At 45.0% G+C, this 12,626-nt stretch overlaps 1 protein-coding gene across 1 annotated transcript in view; it reads left to right on the top strand.

Annotated features, from left to right (window-relative positions):
• Nucleotides 1–12,626, top strand: part of Tarbp1 (TAR (HIV-1) RNA binding protein 1) — a 49,680-nt gene that overhangs the window by 27,013 nt on the left and 10,041 nt on the right. The window contains exons 17-23 of the mRNA XM_032887405.1: nucleotides 77–265; nucleotides 2,463–2,653; nucleotides 2,788–2,859; nucleotides 5,731–5,851; nucleotides 7,523–7,633; nucleotides 9,730–9,879; nucleotides 11,730–11,816. Coding sequence (XP_032743296.1) covers nucleotides 77–265; nucleotides 2,463–2,653; nucleotides 2,788–2,859; nucleotides 5,731–5,851; nucleotides 7,523–7,633; nucleotides 9,730–9,879; nucleotides 11,730–11,816 — 921 coding nt within the window. The remainder of the gene's footprint in view (nucleotides 1–76; nucleotides 266–2,462; nucleotides 2,654–2,787; nucleotides 2,860–5,730; nucleotides 5,852–7,522; nucleotides 7,634–9,729; nucleotides 9,880–11,729; nucleotides 11,817–12,626) is intronic.

The following is a 12,626-nucleotide window of genomic DNA, read 5'->3' as shown; positions in this document are numbered from 1 at the left end:
AAGGGAGAACCAGGTAATGAAGAAGCAGCAGCATTTCAGAGATTGACACTGTGTGCTTTCACCCACCTTCTGCCAGCTCCTGACCTCTGAGGAGACGCTCTGCATTGAATCCTTTGACGTGGCTTGGAAAATGATATCTTCCTTGAGCAACACACAGCTGACGTTCTGGCCTAACTTGAAAGCTTTCGTTCACTTTGTTTTCAATAACGAGATTCTTACCATTGCTGCAAAACTCAAGGGCCCGGCATACTACAAAATAAAAGAGGTAACTTTCTCTTTGCAGTCTGTGTGGTCAGTAGGACAAGAGAAGAGGTGTGCCTGGAACCAAGTACTAGGGCTGCTGCTGCCTTTGTTCTCAGAACATGTTCTCTCAAGAGACGAGGAGCTCTGGTGACAGGGACAGGTGGCTCAGATGGGGCCACATGCCCTGCTGCTGTGACTAGATGGCTGACAGGACCAGAGCAGAGGTTGGCTTTGACTCACAGTTTCAGGGGTTACAGTCTATCATGACAGGGAAGCAATGTGGCTGCCCCATCAGTGTGGAAGGAGAGGGAAGCAGTGGCTTCTGACATATTGGTGCATCAGGAAGAAGAGAACAGACCAAGGCAGGGCCAGTCTGTACCCGTCAGAGGTGCCAACTCTCAAAATACTACCACCAGATGGACAAAGGAATAGAACGCCTGAGCTGTGAGGACACTTAACACTCAGACCATGGCCTTCCATCCTGTTCAAACGCTTTAAGATCTTTAGGCACAGGCAGGCATGGAGGCACATGCCTTCAACCTTAAGAGGCATGCTATGGACCCTCTGGATTTGAGGCTTCACATTTTACCATGTACACATTCAGCCAATAAATAGGAATATTTGATGGCCAGAGAGATGGCTCAGTGGGTAAAGACACTGGAAACCATAGTTAGATGCCGTTCACGTGGTGAAAGTCGAGAGCAGCTCCCAAACGTTATCCTCTGCTCCCCATGTGCGTGCTATACCATTTGTATACTCCTCCCAAAATAAATGGATGGGAGGAGTTTTAGAAAAAGAATATTTAAAAAGAATATTCTTTAAAAAAATAATATTTGAGAAAAAACTTGTATCGGTACTGAACAAATATAGCCTTTTTGTTATTTATATAACAACTATTTCTACTGTGTTAGATGTTGTCAGCAATCCAGAGATTACTAGGGGCAGGCTGTCAGCCTTCGGTAACATCATTGTCTGTAGACATTTGTAGCTGTCCTGGGTCAGCTGCAGTCATGAGCCCAGGTTGCACACGTCTGATCTAAAGCAGCCATGATGTTCCTACGTGGAAGCTCCACGTTGCTTTATGTGAACAGGGCTTGAAGACTCTGTAGAATTCGCTCTCCTGGGACATTCTAGAGATGTCTGCAGGGCTATGAGAAGTGGCTGTACTTATAGTTGTAGCCATCCCTTCAGCAGGGAGGATGACCCAATGGGGTTCTGTCCTCTTGGAGTCTCTGGTTGCTTCTGGTTCCTGCTCCCCCTCCTACCCTTTTCCCCACTGTGGAGCACGTCAGGAGACTGCGGTCTTGTCCTGGAGCACTGGAGTCCTAGTTCGGCAGAGAGGAGTTACCTCCTCCTCCTGCGTCTTTGGCAAATGTCTCTCCTGGAGAGTTCTGGATGGATGACTCAGCCAGGAATAGTGGACTTAGCGCACACTCTTAAAACACAAGGAGTTAGCATTCTATGATCATGGTTCATCTGAAAACATTCCAGGAGAGTTTAGTTTTGGATTTTGGGGTGGCAGCGGTGGTGGTGGTACGTGTATCACACAACTTCAGTTCACCATTTCAGCAAATGGATATGCTACAGAGAGAAAGAAAGTAATCGTCATCAGGCCCTGAGGGTTGTGCTCTCCATATTGAGACCCTCTGTAGGCTGATATCAAAAGCTGTGTATTTTGCATTTGATGTACAGGGCCAGGCTGTGAGTTGCTCTTCTCATTCCTGTGAGAAGGAAGGAAAGGGTTTTTTGGCTCACGGTTTGAGGACACAGTCCGTGGTGAGGAGCAGGCCCACGAGGCAGCTATCACAGCATATCCACAGTCAGGAAACAGGAAGATGGACGCTGGTGCTCAGATCAGTTTCTCCTTTCCATTCAACGCAGGCCCCAGGCTGCAGAACGCACCACCACACTCAGTGGATGTCTGGAAACACCCGTAGGCACTTAGACACTTAGAGATTCCTATCTCCTCATTGGTTCAAGTCTGTCGAGCTGACTATAAAGAGTGGTCATCCCAAACCGGGAAGGTTTCTTTCTTAGGATCCATCATCTGAAAGTGCTTGATACTTTTTAGCAAAGCTGTTATGCTGCTAATCTTAGTCGTTACTATGTTGCTGGTTTTATTTGGTATTATGTTGCTGACTTTAATTATTATTATGTTGCTAATTGTATTCATAACCAACCGGGTCAAAGGTTAACCTGAGTGTTGTGTCTCATTTCAGATTATGTGTAAGATGATTGAAATGTCCTCCATAAAATCAGGTGTCTTCAATATTCTGATACACCACTGCTGCCAATCTTGGCTAGCAGCTGCCTCCGGTGTGGCCCAGGGGTCATTCTCCAGTGCTAAGGATTACAGTGAACTTGTCCTGGAGGCTTGTGTGTTTGGAACAGTGTTTAGGCGTGATCAGAGGTAACAATGCCGAGGTCAGCTTGTCACTCATGGGTGGGGTCCTACCTGTGTTGAGCATTCAACCAGGCTATAATATTATCTTTGGGGATTCAGTTTTGCTGAGCCTGTTTTCTTTTTCTCTCCACATTTTAAAGACTCATTCAGGATGTCCAAACCTTCATAGAAAACCTTGGACAAGGCTGTGCAGCAAACATCATCCTAGAGAAGTAAGTGCAGCCTATTTTTGTGTCTTGATGCACGTGAGACTTCCACTTGATTTAATGTCTGTGGTGGTCTTTATTCATAATATTTTTAAAAGATTCATTTATTTTTATCTTATATGTGTGCTTTGCGTGCATGGATATCAGTGCTCTGCATGCATACCTGGTGCCCTCAGAGCTTGGAAGAGGGTGTCAGATCCCTGGAAATGGAGTTAAAGAAGATTGTGGCCCACCATGTGAATTGAACCCGGGTCCTCTGAAAGTGTAGCTAGTCCTTTTAACTGCTGATCCATTTCTATAGCTCTGCTGTTCATAAATGTAATGAACGTTTTCTCATTATATCTGGTTTAATGAATAAGCTGTATTACTACCACTACCACTGCCACCGCCACTACCACCGCCACTATCACTGCCACTACTGTGGCTAAATGTTTAACAGGAAACTTAAGAGAGGTTTGGGGAAATACAGCCCATTGTGACTTCAGGCTTATGGCCATGGCATCCAGAGCTTGGTAGCAAACAGAAATGGGAAGTGAAGCAGGGCTGTAAATGTTAAGGCCCTCCTCCCCCAGTGACTCATTTCCTCCATCTAGGCCCCACCTCCCAAGGTTCCATAAACTTCATAATGGGGCTCTACCCCTTTGGAATATACCTTCAGCACATGAACCTGAGAGGGAATTTCCCATCCAAACCATACATAACATAGGCTTTCAAAAATGTGTTAAAAGGAGGCTGGAGAGATGGCTCAGCGGTTAAGTGCACTGACTGCTCTTCCAGAGGTCCTGAGTTCAATTCCCAGCAACCACGTGGTGGCTCACAACCATCTGTCATGGGATCTGATGCCCTTTTCTGGTGTGCCTGAAGACAGCAACAGTGTCATATACATAAAATAAATAAACCTTGAAAAAAAAATAAAATTTTGGTGCTAGAGACATGGCTCAGTGGTTAAGAGTACTGGTCGTTCTTCCAGAGAACCTGGGTTCAAATCCCAGCACCCACATAGCAGCTCACAACTGTCTATAACTCCAGTTCCAGAGGTTCTAACACCCTCACACAGACATACACGCAGGCAAAATACCAATGTACATGAAATAAAAGTAAAAAAAATTAAAAATTAGTTAAAAATATTCTTTGCTCACACATTTTAGTTGTATCTCCACAATTTACTAGGTAAAAAGCATTCAAAAATGTAATGTACCCTAGCTCAAATAAGGACATGCCTTCAGATAATATACTCCCCCTCCTGCTTACGGGAGGGGCTCTGGGTGGAGGCAGTCGTGTACTTTATTCTTTAAACCTGTATTTGGTTGTAAAATTTATAGAATTCGTTGTTACCATTTTGGCAAGTGAATACATCGTATATAAAAATAGAGTGAATGAAAGGCTCTGAGGTCGGGTTTTTTGGCTGAGTGTGGGGCTCAGGTGCCCAGGCTTCTTTGTCAAAAGCATTCCCCATAAGCCATTCTTACCAGCCCTAAATTGAAGTTTTTAGAGCTTATCAAAGGCTTTTTATTCAACTCTTGTTTTCTCATCTTCTTTCATAAACCCGCATGCGTGCTTGAAATATGAAAAGACTGTGAAATCATTTATTGTGATTTTAAGGCCAGCAGGTGATCGCTGTGAGTAAATGTTCACTCCAGGGTTCGCTGCACTTTATGTCATCTGCCATGCTGCCCTAAATGTGAGCAGTTGTAATTGTTCTCAAAGAGTTTTCCTTATGTGTGTCTGTGCGTTTGTGTCTGTGCACGTGAGTGAGTGCAGACACCTAGAGAGCCCAGAAAAGGGTTTTAGATCCCTGGAGTTGGAGTTCCAGGAGGCCGTGAGCTTCTTGATGTGGGTGCTGGGAACTGAACTGGGGTCCTACAGACGGCTGGTCTATCTCTCCAGTCCAGTTAATTGTTTTTAATGTATTCTGTTTATTGCTGGGCTGCTCTGACATAGTAGTCAGTGTGTCTTTCAAGTGGGTCTTGCCAAGTGCTTATTGGTGCATTAAGATGATATCTATTAATGTAAGAGTTGACCTGAGATGCGGAAATACCAACAGTTTCACTTTGATGTGGATGGGCAGACAGTCAGAGCATGTGGGAACTACTGTGTAATAGGAGGCAGACACAGGCCATGGAGGTGTGAGCCCATATGCTTGTTCTTGTTCCTCATTCTCATACTAGGGTGTGGACAGGTGTGTGTGTGTGTGTGTGTGTGTGTGTGTGTCTGTGTCTGTGTCTGTGTCTGTGTCTGTATGTGTGTATGCACATGGGTGTGTGCACACATATGTGTGTGTATATGCATGTGGGTGTGTGCGTACATGCATGTGTGTGTATGCATGTGGGTGTGGGTGTGTCTGTATGCACATGGGTGTGTGCATGCATGTGGGTGTATGTGTGTGCATGTGTGTGTGTGCATGCATGTGTATGTATGTATGTGTGTATGCACGTGGGTATGTGCATGTATGTGTGTGTATGCATGTATGTGTGTGTATGCACGTGGGTGCCTGCATGTGGGTGTGTGCATGCATGTATGTGTGTGCGTGTGCATGTGTGTGTACATGTGTGTGCATATGTGCATGCATGTTTGTGTGTATATGTGTATGCACGTGGGTGTGTGCATGCATGTGTGTGTTTGTGTGTGTGCGCGCACGCGCATACGTGTAGATCCTTGAGGTCTGTGTGGATCTGTGCCCATTCTGTGCTTTTCTGTGAAGTACTTGTTTGTTGTTGCCCACTGCCTCCCAATTAAAAAAGATATTCATTAAATATAGACCTACGTAATCTCAAGCATGCTTCAGGGGAGAGCTTGGTACATTTGGTTCAAAACTGTGGCTGTAATTTTTTTTATTTCTAAAACATATTAGCACAGTTTATCTTTTTATATCTTAAGCACCAAGAGAGAAGATTATTACGTGAGAATCTGTGCCATCAAATTCTTGTGTCTGCTCGATGGCTCCGACGTGAACCACAAGTTATTTTTAGAAGATCTTGCCATCAAGCTCTTGGATAAGGTAAGAAGGAGTCTTTATCCTGCCTCAGACTAACTCTGCTTTCAGCCATGGTCTAGAAGGAAATTGCCCTTTGTTTGACCGGAACGTGTGGAGACATGGAGTATTTCTAATCACCTTTTACCACAGAAAGCCCAATGGTGATGTTTGTGGTTTAATTAAGGCTTCGTTTGTTACCTAAGCTTCTCAGGTTTCATTCCCTTGGCCCTGTAGCCTTTACCTGTGTATCTTTGGTTGCCAGTCCAGACATGTTGCATTTCCCATGTTACATGCACACACTATCTATGTATGAAACCAGCAGACATCCAGGAAGGGGCACCCTGAGAGGATCTGAGAATTCCTTAAACACTGCTGTGTCCACTACTTTTTTTTTTTTGGTCATAAAATAAGACAGGACAAACGTATCGTAAGGAAGGAAGGGTTTATATTGGCTCCAGGTTTGCAAAGTGCAGTCCACCATGACCAGGAAGGCAGAGATAGCTACAATGAGCCCATGGTCAAGGGAGCAGAGAGAGGTGAACATGGGTGTTGAGCTCACTGTCTCTGTTCAGCCCATCAAATCACACAGCCTGCATTTAGAGTGGGTCTTCCCACCCCAACCTAACCTAAAGCCTCTCACAGACATACTCAGCATCTTCTCCTTCAGTGACTCTACATGGTGTCCAGCTGCAGTGTTAACCAACCCAGTTACCTGTCTTAAGACTCAACTGCTGTCAGGCTCAAATTGGGTTCCCGATGTTTCTCTGCGATTGACAAAATTTTCTTACTCATAGGGTAAAAATGACCAGCTTTTCTGAGCTTGCCAGATCACCCACCAAGTCACGTATGACCCGTAGAATATCTGAAGGATGGGTTTCATAAATCTGGGAGAAAATAGCATGGCATTGAGTGTAGTCAGTATGAGAATGGAACCTAGGCGATTGTTCTACCACTGAGCTGTGCCGTGGTTCTTCTGTTCCGTTAGTGGACAGTTCTGCCCTGCGGTCTGACCTTGTGGATGCTTGAGTGGCTTACTTAAAACAGGACTGTTCACAAACTTTGTTCTCTGAACAAAGAAGGTCAGCTTTGGTATATAAAACCTAGGAATTATTTTTCATGGAAAAAAAGTCCCGTCCTTCCTTGTGGGAGCTGCATGTGGGGGCTGTCTCAGAGGGAGTGGAGTTTCCCTGGCTACCTCGAGTCTGAGTAGACTTGAAAATAGAGGAGCAGAACATTATCTAGAAAGGTCTCTGAGAGGCTGAAGTGAAGACATGGCCACTTTTGGTGAAAATAGCCCCACAGATGTACGTTTCATCTTAAAGGAATCTCACAATATATAACATTCTTCAGTGGCTTCTTGGCTCAGCAGTGACTTGGTGACAAAAGTCACCCTTGAGGAGCTGAAACCCTGCAGAGGTGGGCCGCTTGGCTGATTTTGCTGAAAGCCAGAAAGAAAAACTCTGCTGTGCAGACGGACACAGTGCTGCCACCTTGTGTCTAGAGGTGGCATTGAATGGTTGATCATTGGAATTGAATTGTAGATTCAAATTCAACTAGGACAACTGAGCAGAAAGAGAGGTGTATGGAATGTTGCTCTGTAACACCTTTCAGGTTTGAAGTTGTCACTGATACCGTTCTTAGTCACAGGTGTGGTAGGAGGCTTTACACTGACCGATTCCCACCCCGTCTCTCCAGGATGAGTCAGCATCCAGGTCCAGAACTCGATACCACGAGAACTCCCTCCAGCACCGGGTGAAGAACCGTGTGTGGCAGACTCTGCTTGTCCTCTTCCCTGCATTTGATCAGGTGTGACAGTTCTCATGTTCTGTGCTTTAGTTAGGGTTTCTATTGCTGCGAAGAAACAAACACCATGACCAAAATGGGGAGGAAAGGGTTTATTGAGCTATTCATCACCAAAGGAAATCAGGAGAGAAACTCAAACCAAAGCAGGAACCAGGAGGCAGGAGCTGATGCAGAGGCCATGGAGGGATGTTACGTACTGGCTTGCTTCCCCTGGCTTGCTCAGCTTGCTTTCTTATAGAACCCAAGACCATCAGCCTAGGGATGGCTCCACCCACAGTGGGCTGGGCCCTCCCCTACTGATCACTAATTGAGAAAATGTCCTATAAGTGGATCTCATGGAGGCATTTCCTCAACTGAGTCTCCTTCTTCTCTGATGACTCTGGCTTGTGTCAAGTTATAAAATCATTTTCATTAAAAAAACAATCTTGTGTATGAGAGAGGCAGAGACAGAGAGAAAGGAGGAGAGTGAGAGAAAGAGACAGACACACAGAGAGAAGCTGCCGAAACTGACAGTCTGAGTTCAGTCCTTGGGACCTACATCATGGAAGGAGAGAACTGACTCCCAAAAGATGTCCTGACCTCTCCATGTGTACACACATACACACACACACACACCCATACATATATACACACACACATCTGTATACACACATACACACACACACACCCCCATATATATACACACAACACACACGTATACACACACACACATGTACATACATACACACAAACACACACACCCCTACATATATACACACACACCCATACATACATATATAAATATATACATAAACACATTAACTAGATGTAGTTTTAAAAAATATGATTATTTTTGCCATTTTTCTACCAAAATTTTCTTACCAAATTTACCAAAAAATTCTTACCAAAAGATTCTACAAAAATCTTCTTTAAGAGTGGTTTTCCTCTTTAAAATGAAAAATGTAACAGGCATTATTTTTAAATGTGCCTATTAAGTAAATGTTATATAAAATGCTTATGTAAATAAGTGCTTTTCTCCCGATGCTTACATCTGTATCATAGTCAGGCAGAGGTACAATTGTGAAGAGGAGAGGTGAGATGGAGGGGTGAACTTGAAGCTCATGGTCTAGGCCAAAGAATAGCTGGGAGTGGGGTGGGATGGCCGTAGAGCTGAGAGACCAGCTGGATGGATGCATTCACTGCCTGGAGCTGTGCTCCTTATCACAGGGTTTCTGAGCTGCTGGGTCCAAGTGTGGAATAAGCTGTGCATGAATGCTTCCGCTTAAGCACTAGGCTGAGCCCTGGGGTGACGGCTCAGTGGGAGGACTTGAGGTCACTCCCCAGTACCCACCTAAAGATCCAAGCTTGGTAGCACACTGCCATCCCATTGCTAAAGAAGTAGAGACTAGAGGAGCCCTACAGCTTGCTGGTCAGTCAGTCTATCCAAATTGGGGAGAGTGGAGGGTGACTGAGGAAAACACCTGACACTGATGACCTCTGGCCTGCCTCCATATGTATGTGCACACATACTTGCACACGAGTCCATGCACATACGAACATTTGCATGTATAAGCACCACCCACAGACATGAAGTAAGTATATAACTTAGGGAAATTATTAGACTTCTGCATCTTCCCCCAGCAGAATCTAGATGGTCAAAACCTTCATCATAGAATTGAGGATTGAGTAAGCAAGGTGCTCCCAATGCTCTAGCACAAAGTCAGTCTCATATTTCATGTATGTGAGTGTTTTCCGGCATGTATGTCTGTGTGCTGTGTGTGTACAGTGCCCACAGAGGCCAGAAGATATGTCAGATCCCCTGGAACCGGAGTGACAAGTGCTGGGCTCCAGGAAGTGTGACCAGGTCTTCAGCAAGAACAGCCTGAAGCTGCTGAGTCCAACCTCATAGGCACACTTAAAATTAATGCCTGTTACATTTTTTATTTTAAAGAGGGATATCATTCTTAAGGAAGTTTTTTTTGCAGAACCTTTTGGTAGGAATTTTTTGGTAAATTTTGTAAGGTAACTGCTGAGCCATCTCTCCAGCCTCAGTTGGGGAGGATTTTTTTTATTGAAAAGTTATAGTGCGTTAACAATTTAATGTATGCTTTCTCCCTCAGAACTTCTTACATGGAATTATTGATAAGGTTTTCCATGCTGGCTTCACCAACAATCAAGCGTCCATAAAATACTTTATTGAGTGGCTTATTATATTGATCCTTCATAAATTTCCTGAGTTTCTTCCAAAGTTCTGGGCGTGTTTTTCTTACGTAAGTAAGGGTTTCTTCCGCTGTTCTGAACTAGGAGAGGGTGTGGCTGTGGAGGTGCACCTCACTTCAGTGCCCGTTTCTGTCCCTTGGTGGCTGTAATGTTGACACTGTAGTTTATAATTGTGCATCCTGAGTGCCACTGGGCGACAGAAGTTCTCCAAGTTTGTCTTGTGTTCTGATTTGTTCTAATTTTGACAAAATGAAGATGAGAGAGGTTTTTGTTATTAAGATGTAAGGGAGGCTGGGCATGGTGTTGCCCAGCATTTGGGAGTCTGGGGCAGGGAAATCAGAAATTCCAGACCAGCCTGGGCCTCGTAGTGAGGCACTGTCTCAAACAAAACAGAACAAAGAAGCCAAGCAAATGGATAGCGTGTAATACCAAGCCGGGTCCTGGCTTGATGCTTTAAGGAAGGTGAGGGGTGAATTGCTTCTTTCCCTTTGAAAAGAGCTTTAGAAGGGAAAATTCAAACAACCAAAATAGAGGGTCTTTTAGTGAGGGTTTTACTGCTGTGAACAGACACCATGACCAAGGCAACTCTTATAAAGGACAACATTTAATTGGGGGCTGGCTTACAGGTTCAGAGGTTCAGTCCATTGTCAAGGCAGGAGCATGGCAGCATCCAAACAGGCATGGTGCAGGAGGAGCTGAGAATTCTACATCTTTATCTGAAGACCATTAGGAGAAGACTGACTTCCAGGCAGCTAGGATGAGGGTCTTAAAGCCCATACCCATAGCAACACACTTCCTCTTCCAACAGGGCCACACCTCCTAAGAGTGCCACTTTCTGGGCATATTCAAATGACCACAGAGGTACAGAAGGAAACACTTGCCATCCACCTACAGACAAGCGTTAGCTTGTAACTGTTCTATCTCGTGTGGGCTGGCACCACCTCTTACCTTACCCTTTCCCACATGTACTAGTTACTTCATCTGATAAAATTCCTGACAAAAGCAACTTGAGGAGGGAGGGGTTCACTTTGGCTCACAGTCTGAGGGTGCAGACCATCATGGTGGGGAAGGCATGGCGGCAGGAGTGTGACGTCACATGGAAGCAGGAGGAGATGAATGGTGATGCTCAGCTCATTTTCTCCCCAATTCAGTTAACGCAATCTAGGTCATCCCTCGCTGGTGCGCCCAGAGGCTTGTCCCTTCTGTGACTCTAGGTCTAGCCACTTGACAGTATTAACGTCACCCTGCTCTCATGCTGTGTGAAAATCACATTTGATGAGTGTTGGTGGCCATAGTGGGCTCTTTGCCCTCCTGGATCCCAGCCCTGTGACTGTGCTTGAGCATAGACGCCCAGATCACCCAGGTTTGGGTTGCTAGGATACTGGACAGCTACCTAACCATGTAAACAGCATCTGTTCTTGGTGGTTCTGTACCCTGAGAGTCTTGATATCCATATGTATCTGCAAGGGCTGGGGCTCTAAATGGCACTTCTTCCTCATGGCTGTCACCTTGTATGCAACAGTAAGATACTGTCCCAAGGGTCAGTGAGACTCTCACCTCCTCTGCCCTGTGTCTTTATTTATCTTGCTCTTTTTACCAGCTTTCTCTGTGTCCTGACCCCATTCCCCACTCCTGTCCTATAGGCCTGGCCCAGGGGCTTGGTACATGTGAGGCTATCCGGTGCTGTCTGAATGTACTCTCAGTGTTGCCTGTATTGCATTGGGCTGCAGGGAGCGCCCCTCCTCTCTGGTTTTCAGTCCTGTGTCCTACACATGGCAAGCACAAGCTGCTTCAGGGAAGAGGGCAGAGGCTGCCTCCCACCTCTGCCTGCCCAGGGTCCAGCAGCCTCTCTTCACAGTTAAGCCCCGAATGACGATTCTTCTATCTCATCCTCTATCAGGGTGAAGAAAAAATTAAAACAAGCATTTGTACATTTTTATCCGTTTTATCACATTTGGACATCATTGTTCAGAATATTCCAGAAAAGGTGAGTTTGAATTATTTGCAAGAAGAATTTATGAACTGGGGGGGTTCTAATATTTTAAAAAAAAAATCTATTTGTACAGTTTTGTTGTTTGTTTCATGATTAGTGCTCTTTAAGATGTGTTTCTTCCTCATTTTATTAGATATTTGAGAATCTCTTACAAGGCTGCTTGATCCTATCCACCCCTCCCCAACTCCCAGACCCGTCCTCTTCCCTACCTGATCTTAGACTGTCAAGTGTCCTCGTGGGCTTGGCCCAGACTGACCCTGAACTTCTGATTGTCCTGTTGCTGTCTCTCAAGTATCCCATGCCTGCTTCTTAATTGTGCCTCTGAGTGGCTCAGGGTGGCTGTTAGGGAGTTCAGGGGCTCAGCACTCAGTGGAGGAAGGTCAATACCTCAGGTTCTCCAAAAGTGGGACTCCTATAGGATACTTCCTTACTTTTCAGACTGCGTCCTGTGTAGATTGATGTCATTATGCAGGTAAAGACAGGTACAGATAGAACGAGACCTGTCATTGGATGAGAAGGAAGGATGGGCAGGAGAAAAGTCTTAGAGAGGAGGAGACCAGAGCGAGAGGGAGAGAGCAGCCGAGAGAACATGGCAGCGGATGTTAAGATTCCTCTCTGCACATCTATTCTTAAGGGATAGATGTATACAGGGCTTTGTATGTCTAGATGAATAAAATATATCTTATCTAGGTGGGCAGTTTATATCCTTAGCAATTGGCTGTAAGTTAATTGTGTGGATGTATTATACATTGAGCATTTAACATGTAAATCTGGTTGTTGGGTTCCAGTTTGCTGAGTAATGAT

Source organism: Rattus rattus, chromosome 17, assembly GCF_011064425.1.
Source record: "Rattus rattus isolate New Zealand chromosome 17, Rrattus_CSIRO_v1, whole genome shotgun sequence".
NCBI lineage: Eukaryota > Metazoa > Chordata > Mammalia > Rodentia > Muridae > Rattus > Rattus rattus.
Note: the sequence above shows the minus strand (reverse complement) of the source record. Positions and strands in the feature narration are given on the sequence as shown.